The sequence below is a fragment of the Scyliorhinus torazame genome, chromosome 14 (genome assembly GCF_047496885.1).
Source record: "Scyliorhinus torazame isolate Kashiwa2021f chromosome 14, sScyTor2.1, whole genome shotgun sequence".
In the NCBI taxonomy this organism is placed as follows: domain Eukaryota; kingdom Metazoa; phylum Chordata; class Chondrichthyes; order Carcharhiniformes; family Scyliorhinidae; genus Scyliorhinus; species Scyliorhinus torazame.
The window spans coordinates 119,256,014-119,277,893 of NC_092720.1; the positions used below are offsets into that span (position 1 = coordinate 119,256,014).

General features: G+C 46.4%; 1 protein-coding gene across 3 annotated transcripts in view; it reads right to left on the reverse strand.

The window, feature by feature from the left end:
• The window catches only part of LOC140389972 (rho guanine nucleotide exchange factor 4-like), a 196,785-nt gene that overhangs the window by 97,589 nt on the left and 77,316 nt on the right, over positions 1–21,880 (reverse strand). For all 3 annotated transcript variants that reach the window (XM_072474689.1, XM_072474688.1, XM_072474691.1), the window contains exons 8-9: positions 9,259–9,447; positions 2,043–2,222 (exon numbers count right to left, since the gene is read on the reverse strand). In XM_072474689.1, coding sequence (XP_072330790.1) covers positions 2,043–2,222; positions 9,259–9,447 — 369 coding nt within the window. The remainder of the gene's footprint in view (positions 1–2,042; positions 2,223–9,258; positions 9,448–21,880) is intronic.

Sequence of the window (21,880 nt, forward strand, 5' to 3'; positions counted from 1 at the left end):
TTGGATGCGTAGTATTGAATAAAGAACACAAAGCTTTGTTAACGAACAAAACTATAAATTTATTACACTACTAACTAAAATTCGTTCACGTTCCTAAAGTCGAAGATTTCTATATTAAACTATGCTATCTCTAACTAACAGGCTTTCTCAAGTACAACTGCTCTCTATGCCTGACACTCTTCTCACTCCTTCTTCACAACCTTCTCTCAGAATCCCCAAGTCACATGATATATATCTGACTGTTCTGTGGTTCCCTCTAATGGTAAGAAGCATTATCATGAACATGTTAACTCTTTACATCCCAGACAATATACACATCATTACACTGTCCAGTAAAGAAATGACCCAGTAATGGTTGGTTGCCCCCGCAATGGTCAGTATGTTTAAAGGCAGTTCATCAGCTGACTGTGACTCTGGTCCTTTCTTTGTGACCTTTGCATATCACGTGGATACTCTTCCCTCTGTTTGATGTTTCACTTGATGTATTTGGTTCTTACTTTTTATAATTTGTGTTTAAAACCGGTTGTTTCTTTCTCCAACACGCATGTCCAATGTGCTCCTTTTTAATCGCAATTCTTGCATTTTGCATCTTTACTCCAGCAATCAGTTGCTGCGTACCCAGTTTTTGCACATCAGCGGCAAATTTGAACCTGTATCTGTGTTTTATGAATTTTAGTGCTCAAGCTTAATTATTAGGTTTCCTTAGTTGCTAATTCCATAGAGATCGCAATTTCTAAAACTTTCTTTAGCTATCTGTTAACAGCCTTTTTTGGATAGCTTCACTTCTTAACCGACACACTCGTCTGTCTCTCATGATGTTGTTCAAATTCACAGTATCCAGCTAATTTCTTCAAAGCCGCTACAAATTGTGTGATTGATTCACCATCTTGTTATGTTTATAGAATGTGAACCTTTCGGCATTGACCAAAGATTTAGGTGAGAAATGGCCCTGCAATATCTCCACAATTTCACCATAAGCTTTCGAGGCTGTTGTTTCTGGTTGCACCAGACTTCGCAGGAGGTTCTCCCCTTGCTACTTAAAACAGAGGGAGCAGTGTTCCAGAACTTTCCAGGCAGAGCACGTGGCAAGCTTCTTTGTATGCTGTTTTCACCAAAACCTTTTTTAAAATTTTGGTTCCTTTACTGGTTACTGCTATTATTTGACATCCCTCAGTTGCCAGCTTTGGTGTAATGAAGCTTTTATCTTCTTAATCCTTCTTTGGATGTCTGCAGCGTGGATAGACATTTTTAATGCTTTTTTTGGTTCTTCTCCAGGAATCTGTCAATGTATTTCCTACCTCCTCGCCGCCAGGTTTTTTGTGGTATTGATAAAGGATTTTAATGGGTTCCAGTCCACAAAAGTACAAAAAAATCAGTATGGAGGCCAGAGACCAAAGCGGAGACCTGAATCAACGAGTCCCATGTGGCCACCTGGACTGTCATTGACCAGTGCATCAAAATGCGGTTCCAATGCCTCGATTACTCCAGTGGTTCCTGCAGTACACCGTACGGAGGGTTGCCCGCTTTGTGGTGGCCTGCTGTGTCCGCCACAGCCTGGCACAGCAGCTGGGCAAAGTGCTGGACGTGGGGGATGAGGAACATGTGGCCACTGAGGAGGAGGAGGGGGACAAGGATGAGGACGAGGATGGTGAGGAGGTGCCGGACCAGAAGGGGTTGGTTGGAGGATGAACCCGAGGATGGACCGGAGGACCAGCTAGAGGTTGCAGGACAGGTGGCAGAGGTGAGGGACCAGCAAGCCTGGAGGGCCAGGGAGGCCCTCATAATCACCTGCGTCACTTAGGGCATGGCCTGGTCCGTCATAGCTACCTTTCACAGCCCCTCCCCCCTCCCTTTTCCCACCTCCCAGGATATGTCTCATATCACTCCTGGGTGTTTTATCGTGGTTTCTTCGATTAATGTGTTTTGTCCAATCTGGCAGCCATCAGCCGCAGTGTGAGGCATTCTCCATGTAATTTTAATTTTAAAAAGAAAATTAAACGAGCATGTATGTCGTTAGCAGGAAGTACCAAATTACAACTCACCTGATCGAGGAAGCAGCGGCCAAAGTCAGTCAAGAATGGTTGTACTGAATTGTATGCATTGTCCAGACATTTCAGGAACTTCTTCTGGAATCTGTAAATTTGCTCGATGTTTGAAAAGATGGTGAACACCCGTTCCTGTGAGAACATTTGAGGTTTTTTCCGACACTGTTTGTAGAAACCCTGAAGGAAAAAGAAATCAAGAATTCATCTTGAGGCTTCATTTACAGCTTATGCTTTTTGAAGCGGAACTGACTGAAACAAAACATTTTTTTTTGCTGAAACAGACACAATGTGTGCACATGATCTATCTGTCAGCAAAGGACAGAGGCCATTGTGTTAATATCTGTGGCTGAAGCTTTTCGCCTTGCACTCATCAGGACAATCGTAACAATACCAATGTCAGGGGAAACAGCAACTTTGTACTGCATGACAAGAGCTTGCTGATTGGTTGACAAGTGAGCTCTGATTGGTAGAGGCACTGCCATGGAGAAATTATTTCTTGAATGGTTCTGTAAGATGCAACTTTTTGAACTCAATTAATGTAACTGAATTATTATGATCACACAAGCACCAAATTGTTTATTTATTTATTTATCACTACAGTTGGCACATTACGTAGAAAGACAATTATGCTGAAAAGTTAGTGCAAAAAGACAATGGCCTGTAACTTCCTGTCTCCCCAGCGGTGGATCCGAGGAAGTTATAGCTCAATATTCCACATTATTTAAGAATCAAAATGAGCAACCTTGGAATCTTCTCTGCTAATTTATTTTGTGGCATTCATGTTCTTGCTCGTGAAAGAATATTGCAGTTGGGAAATTCCCTGTCCGCCCAAACTCTAGTAGATCTGGTATGCCACAGAATCAATTCTTGCCAAAAATATTATAAATCCAATCTCAAAAGAACACTGGTAATACATTGCTGTCACATTTCCTTGTGCCTGCCAGATGTCGTTGAGTGCATGTGTTATGATCCACAATAGTGTGGCGATTGTCCCTTTAAGGGCAAAACAGCAGAGTAAAGGTCACCTGACCTGGGTGACCAATCAGGACTTAGAGTGGGGAATCACCCCTTACTATTTCCTTTTATAATTTTTCATGTTCCCTTTTAATCTACATTATGACTTCCCGAGCATGCATTCTATTTTCCTCATTATTGTCTTCAGTATTGTTACCTTTTCAAGGGCCTTGGTTATACATTTCTATTTAACTTTAATCCACTTATCCACAGATCTCTATGATTTGATGCACTCCTTTTTCACCTTATTAGTATATATTTAATTTATCACTGTGTCTCATGCTAATGCTTCACTGTGTGCTGTGACCTTGTTGGAGTGGTGGGGCATGTGAGCCCCAGAGATCCTGGCAGCTATACTGGTGCGGTTTTAGGTCCACAGGTTTAACCATGCAGACAGATTTCAGGTGGGGGACCAGACTAACACAGTGCCTGATCCTCCAGATTGGGGGGTTGACTGTGGGGTCAACAACTCCACCCGTAAAACAACATCAATCTCTAGAAACTGTGACGAATTCCACAACAACATCGAGGGACCCAATAAAGGAGCTCCAGCCGATACATCAGCAATATGGCAGCTTCAGGTGAAAGCCCAGCGAGGGAGGTCAGGAGCTCGATGAGTAGTTTTCTGGAGACCAAATCAGCAGTCCCTTTTGCAGGACGGAACGCCCTCACCATATGAAGCTTCAAAGAGAGGACAGAGGTTACCAGAGAGATGCAGAGGTACAAATTGGATATTCTTGTTACCAGTGAGTGTAGATAGACTGGCTCAGGGCACAAAGTGACAGCAAAGACTCAAATCTTTTTCTCAGGTAGGGATTACAAACATAGTGTAGCCATCATGATGAGCAAGGACAAAATAAGGGGCTGCATCCTCCATTTCAGCGGCTATGTGCTGGCGCCAGCAGAGCATGTGTGGTCTTTTCCCGAACCGGCCTCCCTGGACAGGCGCTGGAATGTGGTGACTAGGGGCTTTTCACAGTAACTTCATTGAAGCCTACTTGTGACAATAAGCGATTATTATTATTACGACCGAAAAATCGGCGTGCAACCCTTACCGATTCCAGCATCGGTGAGGGGCTATCAGTGGCTCTGACTGAAATCCCCGCTGTCCGCGTTGAAAACGGCCGGAGAATGGCCGGGTCCCGGGACGCGCATGCTCACAGCTGATGACCTGCACCGGTCGCGCTGTACAACATGGCGCCTGCCGGGCGTGACCCCAACCCACCAACCACGACCTCACAGCCCACCCCCTGGCCACCCCCCACCAATGCCCCCAGCTTTTGCAGAAGCCCCCCCTGGCCAGAGGCACGGATCCATGCCGAGTGTGGCGGCACTGGACACAGTCCGCAGCCGTCACAGCAGGTTCCCGCATGGTTGTGCGCCACACGTATCCCGCCCCGTCGGAAACCTGACCCATCGGGTGTGGAGCACCGTAGGTGGGCTGGCCGATTTCGGCGTCGGGCTCCGTGGATGGGCTGCGTGCATCATGATGACTCCAGTTTGGATGGGGCGGAGCATGGCGGATCGGCGTCAAACCGACACCGATCCCGATTTTGGCGTCAGGCTACGGAGAACCCAGCCCAATGTCCAGCCCAAGAAAACAGCTTACAATTACAATGCCAATCAATACATTGACACAAGAACCCTTAACTGCCACCTTTATTTCCACTCAAACAACAAAACCATCTCAGATTCTAATCTACTTTTAAATGCAATTAGCACTCAGGGATGCTTGCTGTATAGAGAGGGGGTGGCACGGTGGCACAGTGGTTAGCATTGCTGCCTCACAGCTCCAGGCACCCGGATTCAATTCCGGCCCGGGTGACTGTGTGGAGTTTGCATTTTCTCACCGTGTCTAGGTGGGTTTCCTCCGGGTGCCCCGGTTTCCTCCCACAATCCAAAGATGTGCAGGTTAGATGGATTGGCTATGCTAAATTGCCCTTTAGTGTCCAAAGGTTAGGTGGGGTTATGGGTTGGCATGCTCTTTTAAGGGCCAGTGTCGACTCGATGGGCTGAATAGCCTCCTTCTGCACTGTAAATTCAATAATTCTCCGAGACCGTTTGAAAAGAGAGACCTGAACCCTGTCAGCACAATACAGAACCTTTGGCTGTGTTTCTTCAGAAACTTCTCATCTTGCCTTCAGTCACAAACTAAAACTGAACCTCAACACCTGACTGCTTAAACCCCTGGCTCCTCTCATTAACTACATCAGCTCACTGAACTGAACACAATGTCTCTAATTAACTACTCCGCAGGGATCTCTCTTAATATAAACAAAACCCATCAGCCCAAACATTTACGACCCTTTAATTGCACCTCTGGCTCCTAAAAATCCTAGCTGTCTTGCAACCAGGATTTTTAAAACCACTACTGCACCAAAAACATATAATGCAATATATCTGAAATTCCTACATTCATCACAATGCCAAATGGCCATGGTTTTCAGGGCCAATATCTTTCTTAAACGTCAATGTTCCCCATGGTTTGCACAGACTGTCTAATTTGTTGGCACTTTGGCACAGATTTTTAGGTGAACAAGCTTCAAAAGGCTTGTGCAATCAAAAGGAAATCTGGCAAAACACAGAAATGTGATAGCAGCAAAATAACGAATAAAACATGCATGCTTGTGCTCCAGGGGCCTTTTATCTTACCCTTGAATGAAAAATAGATTAAAAATCTAATGCCCGCCTGCCCTTTTTTGCCTGGGTGATGAGCGCAAAATCTCAGGGGCAATGTGGAGCCTGTCGATGGCGGTCTTCTTGGATTTAATTGGACCTTTCATTGTTGGCGGACGCAGCTCTGACACCTGCACATGCCTGCCGACTGCAATCTTGTACCGGTGTGCACTGACGTCAGGACACATGCCCGACATCATCTGGCGCAATTTTACGCTCATTCGGGTTGGGTGAAACCGGCAGGGCGCCATAAAATTCCTGCCCAAGCTTTTTGTCATCTGTTAAAATATCTCCTATTAAATTTGATTTTCTAATGATCCTGTGGAGCATTTTACTAGTCTATTGTAGTATTGAACTGCAAGTTTGATGTTATTTTCAATGACGTTTGCTCTGTGTTGTAGAATTTTTGCTCTACTAGGATGAAACACGGGGGCCACTATTGGAGGAAGGGTTGTCATGAGGGGGAGAGGAATGTAAAGGAGATGTAAGGAGTTGGTTTCCTGCAACTGGAGCTCTTTGGTAGCATTTCGCTGAAATGAACTGAAGCTGAAGAATTTGTGTTCCACTAAAGTAACAGTCGTGTTCAATATCTATCCCAGAACTTCCCGACCCAATATACAGCATCTGCCCAAATATCAAAACTGAGATTCACATTATTCAAAGATGCAAGTTTACAAGGAATACTCTCTGCATGCAAAAATTTTAAATCACATTTTGTGTTAACGCATCACAGAGGGATCTACGCACAATTTATCACCTAGATTCAGGCAACCTAATTGAGACGCTCTTTTAGCTTCCATGAGGAAGTCCTGTGCTGCAGGACTTACACCCCGGTCCAAAGTTCTGTGTTTATGTCCTACTCTGGGACTTGGTGGCCCGAAAGATGCATTCAAAACATGGCTAAACAGGGTGATCATCAGCCTGTAAGACTTCCTGACATGTATGAAGGCAGGCGATAAAAGTGGGAGAGTTTCTTGCTCAGTCAGACAGCAGAAGACAATGGCAAACCATTGCAATACTTTGCCAAACATAATCATGGATCAATCCAATGGACGTCTGTGGTCACTTTCTTAGGGAATGGGGGAGCAGATCCTCAGGGCTGAAAAATGGGATGAAAGAGGCTGCCATTGATTGATGAAGAGCCTGTGAGGTGCTCTTGTTACAGGAGTTGAGGGCTGAGAGTGTCCAGAAGCATTGTGCAGGGATTTTGTGTCTCCTGCCCATGCTATCACCTGTGGCTCAGCATTTTAATAGATTTGAGGCATAGTGGGATTTCAGAGATCATTGATCCAAGCTGGTGGGGAGGGACGAGAGCATAGGCTGATTGGAGGAGTGACCAAGCCGTCAAGACAATGGTTGGATTCTTCAGAACCAAAGAGAATTAAGTGCATTCCAATCACGCCCCTTCATGCTTGAGTGATTCTGAAGTACTGAGCTGGAAATTGACAGCATTTAACTCACTTTGATGAGGTTGATGTTTGTAAACATTGTGGTTAGAGAGTTATACATCCATGAAGGGAAATGAATGAAGCAAGGCTCATAGCTGGTTTGTGGAAGCAGTCAATCACCGCCTACTACAGGGAATGAACAAATGAATGAATGGTTTGCAGCTAAAAGATCTGAGGGGTTTAAACTCAGATCACAGCTGTTCTCTTCCCAGGAATGCACACATGATGCTTCCAGATGAGTGTTATAATTGTAATGTTTTTCACTGCCCTGTCTGGACAGCGCTCTAGCTTCTGGACAGGGGTCTGTTTTCTGGGGAAGAGGTGGGTCTGTGTGGGAATGTCTGTAGTTAGAGCATCCCTGTAGGGGTGCCCCTTTAGTTAGGGGGCCTCTGGGGAAGGTAAGGGTTTATTTGATTAGGGGAGACCTGTGGAGGGGTTCCTTTATTTTGGGGATCTCGGGGAGGTCTCCTTTTAATAGGGGGTCCCAGTGAGGAATCCCTTTAATTCAAGGGTGTTTCCAGAAGTTCCTTTAGTTAAGAAGCCCCTGTGGATGTCTTCCTATTTAGAGAGTCCCTGTAGGGGGGTCTGTTTAGTTAGTGGGTCCCAAGGGATGGGCAGGTTGGGTCAACTCCATACTTAGGGGAAGGGGGGTACAGGGGCTGCTTTGTGGTCCTGTGGGCGGAGCTGATTTACAGTGTGGGGTGGTCTGATTTGAGGTGTGGTGCGGTGTGAGGAGGGGGGTGGCCAGTACACAACTTTGCTAACGGGCCAGCTCCTCAAAATGGTGACCCGACAGCAGGATCCCTCAGGAATCCCTCATATTCCTCACCATGCATAAATTTGCATGTTAGGGATACTGAATTGCTTTGTGATTTCGGGAGCGCAAATTAGTAACAATTCTCTGATGGGAGAACTCAGGGCGGGGATTGCCGTCGGCCGATGCCGAAATGTGATTGGACGGAGAATAGCCTTTGACGCCAAAATGGCGGTAGGCGCAAGTTTGACGCTAAATTAGGATCATTTGGAACCCTGAAATTGCCCGGCATCGCTCGCCACGCAGCGTTTAAGCGCCGTTGGCATATCATTAGCGGACCTGACCCTCTATTAACTGGGGACTGCGATTCGCCGCTGCCGATGGGCCGAGTTGCCGATGGCGCAGCTCACTTGTGGTCTCAGTGGTCGAGAACCTGGCTTGGAGGCTGCGGACTGTGTCCAGTGCCGCTCGTCGGCCGGGAGCCGTGCTGCTGGTCGGGGGCTTCCGCGAGGGCTGTGGGGACTGGTGGGGTGTGGTCAGGGGGACAATATTTAGCAGGTCACATCCACGCACCCTGTTTTACAGCGTGACCGCTGTAGGTCGTCGCTGTGCACATGTGCAACCACAGACCCGGCTATTCTTGTCGTGGGTGCCGGCAGCTTTACTCGGCGCAGCTGCTAGCCCCTCACCAGTCGCAGGATCAGTGAAGGTTCGGCACCGGTTTTTCCGTTTTAAAACTCCATAAGTCCTCTGCTGGCATCAACACTTAGTGTCAGAAATGGTGAATCCAGCCCATAGTCTCCCAAACAGAGAATCCAGCTAATATTTGTTTGAATGAGGAGAGTTGTGAAGCATGACGTGCGCTCCCTTATAGACGGCTCGCTGATTAGTAAATGAGAAAGTGGTCAATTCTGCAGTTTCTGTTGGGCTTGCAGGCACTTAAAGAGGAGTAAGCCAGGGCAGGGCAGCAGCATTGTGAATCTGCCGAATGGTATCTGGGAGTAAGAAGAGTCCTGTCAGCCACCTGGTAGTTTATAAATTTAGCCAGGGAGTGGGGTGAGGTTTGATTAATCTTGGATGGCCAGCACCTGCCAACTTAAGCTGGTGAATGGACATGGTGGGACATTTCACAACATGCGAATGTGAGCAGCACTATTTTCAGGACAGGATCTAACTAATGAGGTGAATGTAATGGACTTGCCAGCCGTCAGACTCCCCTACAATTCAGAATTTGCACCTTTTGTGGTGAGGGAGGAAAGGAGGAAACATAATCCACATTTGTGCCATCCCAAAAAGAAAGACACTGCCAAATGTACCTTACCTCATAGATGTCTTTTAAGTTCTTGACATAGTTTCTCTCTACGTCTATGATCTCGTTGACAACATGGTTCCTGTAATTGTTTTTCTTTTCCTGCGCTGGAGAAATTGCTGGAGGTTGTATTGGGGCAGACTGGCTCTCACTGTATTCTCCATAGAAAACATAATCATTCTTATCTTCATCGTACCCTAACTTCAAGAACAGAAGATAAGGCTACTTTAACATCCATAATAAATAGAATCTTCTCAGACCAGGTTCATAATGAGATTAGAGAATGAAAACCATCATTGATTCTCATAATAATTTATGAAATCTAAGCATAGAAACATAGCAAATAGGGGCAGTAAATATGTTCAATTACTTGGCCCCCACAGCCTTCTGTAGAGAATTCCATCGGTTCACCCTCAGAGTGAAGACGTTTCTCCTCCTCTCAGTCCTAAATGGCCTACCCCCGTACCCTGAGACTATGACATCTTGTTCTAGATCCCCTTCCCCAAGCCAGAAGAAAAAACATCCCAGCATCCAGTCTGTCCAACCTGTCAGAATTTTATACGTTTCAATTAAGTTACCACTCATTCTTCTAAATTCCAGTGAATACAGGCATAGTTGACAATCCTGTCATCTGTCTGGTGAACCGTTACTTCACTCCCTTTATGGCAAGTATATCCTTTCTTAGATAAGGCAACCAAAACTGCACACAATACTTCACGTGTGGTCTCACCAAGGACTTTTATAGCTGCATTAAGACATCTTTGCTCCTGTACTCAAGTCCTCTTGCAATGAGGTCAACGTACCATTTGTATTCCTAACTGCTTGCTGTTACCTGCATGCTTGCTTTCAGTTATACTTTTTAAATTAATTTTTTAATTCGTCCATGGGACTTGGGCATTGCAGGCTGGGTCAGAGTTTATTGCCCATCCCTAATTGCCCTTCAAGGGGCAGTTAAGTGTCAACAAGTGTTAAGTGTGGATCTGGAGTCACATGTAGGCCAGCCTGGGTAAGGGCGACAGATTTCCTTCCATGAGTAAACGAGATGGATTTTTACAACAATCGATAATGGTCATCATTAGTGGGATTTGAACCTTGGTCCCCAGAGCATTACTCTGGGTCTCTGGTTTACTAGTCCAGTGACAATACCACTTTGCCACCATCTCCCCTTTGTATGTCAACATTTCACAATCTATCACCATTTAGACAATATTCTGCCATTCTGTTTTTCCTTCCGAAGTGAATAACTTTACATTTATCTATATTATGCTGCATCTGCCATATATTTGCCAACTGACTCAAGTTATCTAAAGTTGAAGCCTTTCAATATCTACCTCACCCTCACCCTCTCACCAGGTTTTGTGTCAACAGCAAACTTTGAAATATTAATTTGGTTCCCTCATCCAAATGTTTGCTGTATATTGTGAATAATTGGGGCTCAAGCACTGATCCCCGTGGGACCCCACGAGTCACCAACTTCCGCTGTGTAATGACTCATTTATTCCTACTCTGTTTCCTATCTGCGGACCAATTCTCAATCTATGCCAATATATTACCCACAAGCCCGGATGCTTTAACTTTATATACTAACCTCTTATGTGGGAAGCTTTCTGCAAATCCAATTACAGCAAGACTACTGGTTTTCCCTTATCTATTTTACTAGTTACATCCTCAAAAACGACAGTAGGTTTGTCAGACATGATTTCCTTTTCATAAAGTAATCTTGACTTTGTTTAATTCTGGTGATATTTTCAAAATATGTGGGCGGCAGGGTGGCATATGGGTGGTACAGCAGCACAGTGGTTAGCACTGCTGCACAGTGCCAGGGACCTGGGTTTAATTCGAGCCTTAGGTGACTGTGTGGAGTTTACACTTTCTTTCTGTGCCTGCGTGGCTTTCCTCCCGCAGTCCAAAGCTGTGTAGGTTCAGTGGATTGATCATGCTAAAAATTGCCCCATAGTGTCCAAGGATTTGTAGGTGAGTTGGGTTATGGGGATAGGGCAGGAGGGAGTGAGCATAGATGGGGTGCTCATTCGGGGGGGTCAGTGCAGACCTGATGGGCCGAATGGCCTTCTTTTGCATGATTCTCGACGCAATTTAACTACTCGGCTGTGCCCGGGACAGATCTGGGTACGTCGGTTAAATAGCAGGAAAGGCCAAAACCAAGATTCGAACCAGGCATGAATCAGATTGTTATCTAATCATCACTATCTGAGGAAAAAGGCTCTCACAGTCCACTCTATTTAATCCTCTGATCATCTTGTATGCCTCAATTAAGTCACCTCTTAACCTTCTTCTCTCTAACAAAAACAGCCTCAAGTCCTTCAGCCTTCCCTCATAAGATAATTCTGGTAAATCTCCTCTGCACCCTTTCCAATGCTTCCACATCCTTCCTATAATGCGGCGACCAGAATTGCACGCAATACTCCAAATGCGGCCGAGCCAGAGTTTTGTATAGCTGCAACATGACCTCATGGCTCCGAAACTCAATCCCTCTACCAATAAAAGCTAACACACCGTACGCCTTCTTAACAACCCTCTCAACCTGGATGGCAACTTTCAGGGATCTATATACATGGACACTGAGATCTCTCTGCTCATCCACACTACCAAGAATCTTACCATTAGCCCAGTATTCTGTCTTTCTGTTATTCCTTCCAAAATGAATCACCTCACACTTTTGTGCATTAACCTCCATTTGCCACCTCTCAGCCCAGCTCTGCAGCTTATCTATGTCCCTCTGTAACTTGTAACATCCTTCCGCACTGTCCACAACTCCACCGACTTTAGTGTCATCTACAAATTTACTCACCCATCCTTCGACGCCCTCCTCCAGGTCATTTATAAAAATGATAAACAGCAGTGGCCCCAAAACAGATCCTTGTGGTACACCACTAGTAACTGGACTCCAGGCTGAACATTTCCCATCAACCACCACCCTTTGTCTTCTTCCAGCTAGCCAACTTCTGATCCAAACTGCTAAATCAAATGAATCCCATGCCTCCGTATTTTCTGCAATGGCTTACCGTGGGGAACCTTATCAAACGCTTTACTGAAATCCATATACACCACATCAACTGCTTTACCCTCATCCACCTGCTTGGTCGCCTTCTCAAAGAACTCAATAAGGTTTGTGAGGCACGACCTACCCTTTAGAAAACCGTATTGACTATCTCTAATCAAATTATTCCTTTCCAGATGATTTTACATCCTATCTCTTATAAACCATTTCAAGACTTTGCCCACAACAGAAGTAAGGCTCACTGATCTATAGTTACTGCGGTTGTCTCTACTCCCCTTCTTGAACAAGGGGACAACATTTTCTATCCTCCAGTCTTCTGGCACTATTCCTGTAGACAAAGATGACGTAAAGATCAAAGCTAAAGGCTCAGCAATCTCCTCCCTAGCTTCCCAGAGAATCCTAGGATAAATCCCATCCGGCCCAGGGGACTTACCTATTTTCACACTTTCCAGAATTGCTAACACCTCCTCCTTATGAACCTCAAGCCCTTCTAGTCTAGTAGCCTGTATCTCAGTATTCTCCTCAACAACATTGTCTTTTTCCTGTGTGTATACTGACGAAAAATATTCATTTAGCACCTCTCCTATCTCCTCAGACTCCACGCACAACTTTGCACGACTGTCCTTAACTGGCCCTACTCTTACCCTAGTCATTCTTTTATTCCTGACATATCTATAGAAAGCTTTAGGGTTATCCTTGATCCTACCTGCCAAAGACTTCTCATGTCCCCTCCTGGCTCTTCTTAGCTCTCTCTTTAGGTCCTTCCTAGCTAACTTGTAACTCTCAAGCGCCCTAACTGAACCTTCACGTCTCATCTTTACATAAGCCTCCTTCTTCCTCTTGACAAGTGTTTCAAATGCTTTAGTAAACCACGGTTCCCTTGCTCGACCACTTCCTCCCTGCCTGACAGGTACATACTTATCAAGGACACACAGTAGCTGTTCCTTGAAAATGCTGCACATTTCCATTGTGCCCATCCCCTGCAGTTTTCTCTCCATCCGATGCATCCTAAGTCTTGCCTCATCGCATCATAATTGCCTTTCCCCCAGATATAACTCTTGCCCTGTGGTATATACCTATCCCTTTCCATCACTAAAGTAAACGTAATCGGACTGTGGTCACTATCACCAAAGTGCTCACCTACCTCCAAATATAGCACCTGTCCTGGTTCATTACCCAGTACCAAATCCAATATGGCTTCGCCTCTCGTTGGCCTATCTACATACTGTCAGGAAACCCTCCTGCACACATTGGACAAAAACGGACCCCATCTAAAGTACTCGAACTATAGCGTTTCCAGTCAATATTTGGAAAGTTAAAGTCCCCCATAACAACTACCCTGTTACTTTCGCTCCTATCCAAAATCATCTTAGCAATCCTTTCCTCTACATCTCTGGAACTTTTCGGAGGCCTTTAAAAAACCCCTAACAGGGTGACCTCTCCTTTTCTGTTTCTAACCTCAGCCCATACTACCTCAGTAGACGGGTCCTCATCAAACATCCTTTCTGCCACCGTAATACTGTCCTTGACTAACAATGCCACCCCTCCCCCTCTTTTACCACCTTCCCTGAGCTTACTGAAATATCTAAACCCCAGCACCTGCAACAACCATTCCTGTCCATGCTCTATCCATGTCTCCGAAATGGCCACAACATCGAAGTCCCAGGTACCAACACATGCTGCAAGTTCACCCACCTTATTCCGGATGCTCCTGGCATTGAAGTAGACACACTTTAAACCACCTTGCTGCTTGCCGGTACACTCCTGCAACTTTGAAACCTTACTCATGACCTCACTACTCTCAACCTCCTGAATACTGGAGCTACAATTCAGGTTCCCAATCCCCTGCTGAACTAGTTTAAACCCTCCCGAAGAGCATTAGCAAATTCCCCCCCCAGGATATTGGTACCCCTCTGGTCCTGGTTTAGACCCTCCCATTTGTAGAGGTCCTACCTAACCCAGAATGAACCCCAATTATCCAGGAATCTGAAACCCTCCCTCCTGCACCATCCCTGTAGCCACGTGTTCAACTGCTCTCTCCCTATTCCTCGTCTCGCTAGCACGTGGCACGGGTAACAACCCAGAGATAATAACTCTGTTTGTCTTAGTTTCCACACTAGCTCCCTGAATTCCTGCCTTACATCCCTATCCCTTTTCCTACCTCTGTCATTGGTACCTATGTGGACCACGACTTGGGGCTGCTCCCCCTCCCCCTTAATGATCCCGAAAACACGATCCGAGATATCGTGGACCCTGGCACCCAGGAGGCAACACAGTAACCGCAGGTCTCTCTCATTCCCACAACCCAAAAAGAGTGCAGGGTAGGTGAATTGGCCACACTAAATTGCCCCTTAATTGGATAAAAAAAGAATTGAATACTCTAAATTATTTTTTAAAATGTTGACTATTTAATGAACAAGATAGTCTAAAGTGGTGCTGCAGGTTGTGTTTGCTGCTTGCTACTGCGTGTAGCTGCAAATGCTTGGAGGCTGATGCTGCTGTTTCCCCTATTTTCTGTAGCCTGAAAGAAGGACAATTTTTCTAAGATACCTGGAACCTGGAACACCGGGCTCAGGGAGATGTTATGGGTCAGGGTTTAGAATATCCCAAAGTGTATCATGGAGTTCACCTGACCCACAACTTTTAATAGATTGTGGTAGGGGGAGCACACAGCTCACTTTAGAGGTATGGTACAGCAGAAATGGACCAGTATTTTTTTAAACAAAACAATGTTTATTCTATGAACTCAATTTAACCTTTTTAAAACAAACAGTGAATATCTTAGCAACCAGTAAATTAAATATACCCCCCAAAGAATACAACACTAAGTAACCTGTATGCTGTCCTTTTACACCCAAAAGACCTAACAAACCTTTAAACAGAAGCACATCAGGGTTTACATTCAATACTGAAAACATTTATAATTCTGAATTCACCAAATGATTAAGAGATAGTCCTTCATGGCATAGAGGTCAACAGTACAGCTGCTTTTTCTGACTTCAGCTGCAACAACTGAAAAACGAAACCAAAAAAACCGAGACACACCCAAGCTTTTCTCAAGGTGAAACTAAAAAGTAGAACCAGAACTCAGCTCCACCCACACTCTGACATCACTGCAGTAACATGAGCAGCCAAACATTTCTTAAAGCGACATTCTCATGACACCTCCCCCCAAGAAAAAAAATTAATCATCAACTTCAAGATGGTTCCATTTATCATCTTTTGATCATTCTTTAAGAAATGCACACAGTAAATATACTTTTACATTTAAAAAAACAGCACACGCAAACAGGTATAATAATATAGTCCATTTTTTTTTGTTCTTCTTCCTCCAACTGAAATCCTTCATGATTGATAGTCTCTTTGAACAAGAAGGACTCTGCACGATCCGTCCATTGCTCTATGCCTCGGCATTTCTCTTTAAAGTCAGATGCTTTAGTTCAATCTGATCACAGAGCCCCTTGCAATTCTCCAACACAGGAGCATTGGTTATCACAGCTTTCAGGCTGTCAAATGCCTGTTGAAAGTCCGCTATCCATTGATATTTTTGACGTTTCTCCAGCAAGTCCATCAGTGGAGTAATAACGCTACAAAACCTTTGCACAAATGTTCGATCAAATCCACTCATGCCAAGAAATCGCATTATTTCTCTTTGTCTCGAGGGTATCGAAAACCTCTCAAGGAAAGTGACTTGGGCTTTTCCAAATTCACATTTGGCTAGGTTTATCACCAAACCCGCCTCCTGAAGTCGATTGAATAACTCCATCAGATGTTTTAAATGTTCTGTCCATGTCTGGCTGAAAATTACCAGATCGTCGATGAAGACCGCACAATTGGGTAATCCTGAAACAACTGTGTTAGTTAACCATTGAAATGTGGCTGGGGCGGTTTTCATGCCAAATGGCATAACTTTGAATTGGTATATACCATCTGGAGTCACAAAAGCTGAAATCTCCTTCACCCTTTCGGATAAAGGTACTTCCAGAACCTTTAAGTAAATCCAATTTGGAAATAAAAGCGGACTGTCCCAGTTTCTCAATGCAATCCTCCAAAAGTGGGATAGGATAAGAGTCCGTTCTTGTAACTGCATTAACCTTTCTGTAGTCCACACACAACCATTGGGTACCATCTGGTTTAGGTACCATCACTGTGGGTGAGCTCCATTGGCTACAACCCACTTCAATTATGCCATTTTTAAGCATACTTTCAATCTCTTTGTTAACCTGTGCCAATTTGAAAGGATTAAGTCTATATGGATGTTGTTTGATTGGAACAGCATTTCCCACATCTACATCACGTATAGCTTTTTAGTACTTCCCAATTTAACTCCACAAACTTGCCCATGTGATATCAATAACTCTTTCAGGTCAGTTCGTTTTTCCTCTGGAAGATAACTCAACAATTTATCCCAATTTTTAAGAACATCCTCATTTTCCAATTTAATTTCAGGTATGTCAAATTCACAGTCATCTGGATTTGGTTCATCACTTTGAGCTAGAATCATTAAAACCTCCTCCTTTTTCTCTCCTTCCCTTTCAAAGTACCTTTTAAGCATATTCACATGACATACTCGGTGAGTGTTCGTTCTATCTGGTGTTTTTACCACATAATTCACCTCACTTAATTTCCTTTCAATCAGATAAGGTCCACAAAACCTAGCTTTTAAAGGCTCACCTACCACTGGTAACAACACTAAAACTTTATCTCCACTGACAAAACTACAAACTTTGGATTTCTTGTCCGCGACCCGTTTCATCACATTTTGTGCAACTTTCAAATGTTGTCCAGCCAATTCACCTGCTCTATTTAATCATTCCCTAAAATTTGACGTTGCAGCTGAAGTCAGAAAAAGCAGCTGTATTGTTGAGCTCTCTGCCATGAAGGACTATCTCTTAATCATTTGGTGAATTCAGAATTATAAATGTTTTCAGTATTGAATGTAAATCCTGAGGTGCTTCTCAGGCATTGATACATCGAACAACCAACAAGTAATGCCTTGCTGAACAGATAGTTTCTACGACAATGTGCTGGACATGATTAAACATTCTCAGGCTTATTCTTCTGTTGAGGAAGCTATGAAGGGTGATACCTTGTGTTGGCATTTTATGAGTGAAAAGGAGATGATACAGTGCTGTATTCGTACCAATATGGAACAGTGACGTTTCCGTCTTGATTAATGATTAGTGTGATATGTGGAATGTGATTTTCAAATCTTTGTTAATGTTAACTGATTTTGGCAGTAAAATATTACTCAAGTGGCTTCTTATGGGTACATGTGCCGAGTCTCAGACAATGAGTATTGCATCACATTTCAATCAAACTTTGAAGACTGAACACTTTGCCTGAACACGAGAACAACCAGCATCATAGAGGCAGCAGCCAACAATCAAACACTAAAGACCAGGGCTTCAGCATTGGTGATATCTTTGCGACCAAAGGGTGATTGTTTAGATCAAGGGAGGGCACCTGATCACAGTCTCCCTGATGTTCCCGACAGGGGTCTGGGATATGGGGCTCCTGATGTGGCTGGGGGTGAGTGTGCAGAGCGAGGTTCTTCAGCACAACTGGTTCGCTGGTGGCACTCTGAGAGAAGGTGGGACACAAAATGGTGGGGAGGCTTGGGGGCTTTGAGGTTCCCGGGGTGGAAGCCTTAACGTATTGTCGGTCTCTCTCCTGCTTCAATTCCTTACAGATACCAGAATGGATGGTGGTGTCGGTCCTGCAGATGACGCCCTCGAGGTGCTGGTGGCAGCCCAGGAACTAGATGCTGGAGAAGGCAGCAGCATCGACGTAGGCTGGAGGTGGCACCCCTTTGCAGCGGGTTGCCACACACCCTGAAGTCCGGGCCACCCATCAGGCATAGGAGGAACCCAGAGTGGGATGCCAGCGTTGTTCCCAGGTGTACAGCCTTGCTCTTTCGAGGAGTTGGTCTTTCGAGGAGATGACAGACAGTATATGATGCAAGAGACTCCAGGTATGATCTAACAGGAGAAACACTAAGTGTGGTTGCAAGTGACAATTGTTAGGTGCTTCCCAAAAACCGACCTGGAGAAACTGTCACTGGTATCTAATGCCAATTAGAACTGGTAATGATGCCCCATGGGCTTCACATCAGAAATGGATGTACTGCATTGCACCACCAGAACGGTCAAGGCATCAAAACTGCATTTCCAGCAGTCCCGATGCACCACTCAATGACAGCCCGGGTGGCTACAGGGTCCTCATTATATCAGGGCTCTGCATCGATCTCTGGCCTCTGTTACTGGAGTCATTAGTCAGGACCTCACCACGTACCCCATATCCCCCAAGAGCCAACCGGTCACCCTGGGGTGTCTCTTGAAGATGCCAGGGATGTCCGACTGCCCCAGAATGTAGCTGTCATGCACACTCCCGGGGAAGCATACACACACTTGTATGGTCTTGAGGTGATGGTTGCACACAAGTTGAACATTCAGGAAGTGGAACTCTTTCCTGTTAATGAAGTGCACTCCTGGACCGCCCAATGCGTGTAAGATGACATGCATGCCATCTATTACACTTCTACCTGGGGCATCCTGGCAATGGCGGAGAATCCTGCTGCCCGGGCATCTTGATGGGCTTGGTGCAGGTCAAAGTTCACATCGTCAGCTGCTGGTATACAGGGCATCTGACGGTCAGGGTGTGGAATCAGCTGACGAGGCACTTTAAATTGGATGGGATGTCGATGTTGACGCCATTGTGCGGGAACCACGGGCAGGATTCTCCGATCCCGTGCCGGGTCGAAGAATTGCCGGGAGGGTGGGGCACGAATCACGTGATGCCGCTCCGATACTGGGCCTCCAATTCTCCGGTCACCAATTCTCTGGCCGCTCAATGCGGCACCCCGGCGATTCTCCTCGCTCGACGGGCCGTAAGCCCGCCGTGTTCGGCCGGGTCCCGCCGGTGTCGTTCACGTGTGATCCTACCCGGCGGGACCTCAGTATTCTGGCTGCCGGGGCCGTCCTTGTGGGGGGAGGGGGGATCCAACTCTGGGGGGGGGGGGCCTCCACGGTGGCCAGCCCGCGATTGGGGCCAACCGATCGGCGGGCGGGCTATTTGCGGGGGTGGGGGCCTATGTTCCTCTGCGCCGAGCCCCTGTTGGGCTCTGCCATTTTGCCCGGGGGGCCGGCACGGAGATGACAACCTACGCGCATGCGCGGGTCCGTGCTGGCACCCGTATCGGCAGCTGGAGCTGCGTGAGGCGCTACAGTGCCATGCTATGCAGGATCGCTGCTCCGTGGGGCCAGATGACGCCACCGTAAAATGCTCCGGATTTTATGACGGCGTCAACACTTAGCCCCATTATCGGAGAATCTCGCCCCATAGGCTTAAGCCAGGGGAGATGGATGGGATGTACGGGAAGTGGTGGGATGCGGGACTGGAGAGGGTGAGGGACTTGTATCTGGAAGGGCAGTTTGCGGAATTGGACGAATTGCGGGAGAGTTTAGTGAATTTAGGTATATGCAGGTGCGTGACTTCGCAAGAAAGGAGTGGAGGGCGTTTCCCAGGTTGTCGGGATATATCCTATTGGAGCTGTGACATTATAGAAATGTTCAGTTTGCAAGGAGTTAATGTCATGTTTCAATTAAAAACAAATGGAGCTCAATGCAGTACTATTTAAAGTACTAACTCTCCGGCTGCTGGGAGAGGGTGGCTGGAATAGAGTGCATAGGAGAGAGATTGAGAGAGGATAGAGCACAGTTAGAGTGTAGAGGCTAGTGTTAGTAGAGTGTAGATTACTATAATTATTGTTTCCTATAGGAGTAAGTAGTCGAGCTTAATTTAAGCAGTGTAAATAAAAGTTAGCTTTGTTAATGAACTTAGGTTCTGGGGTCTTTGTGAACACAACATCCATCCTGATATCAGAATCACAAAGAACACCACAGGAGCAATTGCTGCTCCTGGTCGAGTCGGGGGAGGGTAGGATTGAGGATATATATGGGTGGTTGGGGGAACGAGGGGAGGGGGGCAAGTGGTGAGGATCAAGTGCAAATGGGAAGAGGAGTTGGGCGGTAAATAGACTGGGGTCTGTGATATGAGGCGATGCGCAGGGTGAACTCAACATCCTCCTGTGCGCGGATGAGCTAGGGTGCATATGACGTGAGCAAGGATGAGTGGGTTCTTTCAAGGGATGGCCGACGAGTGCAAGAAGTATGTGCGAGGGCCGGCGAGCCATGTGCACATGTTCTAGGGGAGTGAGAAGTTGGAGAGTTACTGGGAGGCGATGTTTGGTTTGCTGTCCAAAATTGTGGGGCTGGAGGTCAGGCTGAACCCAATGGTGGCCATCTTTGGGGTATCGGAAAAGCCAGAGCTGATGGAGGGGAAGGGGGCTGATGTTGTGGTCTTCACCTCTCTAATTACCCAGCAAAGGACCTTGTGGTTGGTAAAGATCAAATTTGAGTTGAGGATGGCGGAGGAGGGCTTTGAGAGACAGTAGGGGTTATTCATTAAATGTTTGAGGAATTGTTCGTCGCGGGAGAGGGAGAGTGGGTGGGTATGGGGTAAAAAGGGGTACAAATTGTTCAAACTGTGGATTGTGAGGTCGTTGAGTGTGTTGTTGTGTATGTTACTGTTCTTTTACATCTGTTTGTAATAAAATACATCTTAAAAAACAGGTCATCGGTGACTTCACAAATGGACTTGTGGACTGTAGGTAGGGATATGCCTCACAAGTCCCCACTTGTGCTTTGGAATGACTCTGAGGCACAAAGATTCAAGGTTGCAGTGACCTTGACTACAACTGGGAATGGGAAGCCTCCTCCTCCACATGGTGCCAAGACTGCAAGAATACCGCCCAGTTGTTGAGGCGGAGTCTCCTGCAGCACATGGAGTCCGACAACTCATCGAACGACCAACGACGCCTGTACACCTTGGGCCATCACCAGCCTCTCCCTCTGGGTCCCTCCCCGACCTGATGGGCAGCTGGGGCCTTAGGGTGTGGGGTGGGCACCTGCACGTGGGGTGTCACCTCGAGCCTGCGTCGATGCACTGCCTCCCGCCGCCTTCGCTGCATCTGGCTGCCTGGATTGCCACCAGCACTGCGAGTTATCTGTACGGAATTGGAGAGGGTGAGGAACCAGTTATGGCTTCCACCCCGGGACCCTCGAGACCCCAAGCCTCCTCCACGCTTACATTATCCGACATCTCTCAGGGGAACATCTAACAAGCTGCTTGTGCTGGGGAACCCCGCCCTGCACATGCACTCCCAGCCACAGCACGGGCCGTTGGGCACCGGACCCCGGAGCCCAGAGCCCCACCGGGAACATTACTTGGAGGACCAGGTGCAAGTCCCCCCCCCCGATCCACACACCCACACTCTAGTCACTGTGATATCCCTAGTGCTAAGGCCCAGGTCTTGGCATTTGATTGTTGGCTGCTGCCTCTGTTGTGGACCCCTCCAATGTTCAGGCAAAAGCATCCAGGCTTTGCAGTTTGATCAGAATGCCAGGCAGTAACACTCGCCTGTGACATGGCACATTTACCACAGACAGGGCTCCATCCTGGGGGTATTTGGTGGGTCGAACAAGCAGCAGGTGATGTCTTCCCTGTTATGGGCACACACTATCCGGTGGGGGGGGGGGGGGGGGGCGCATATTG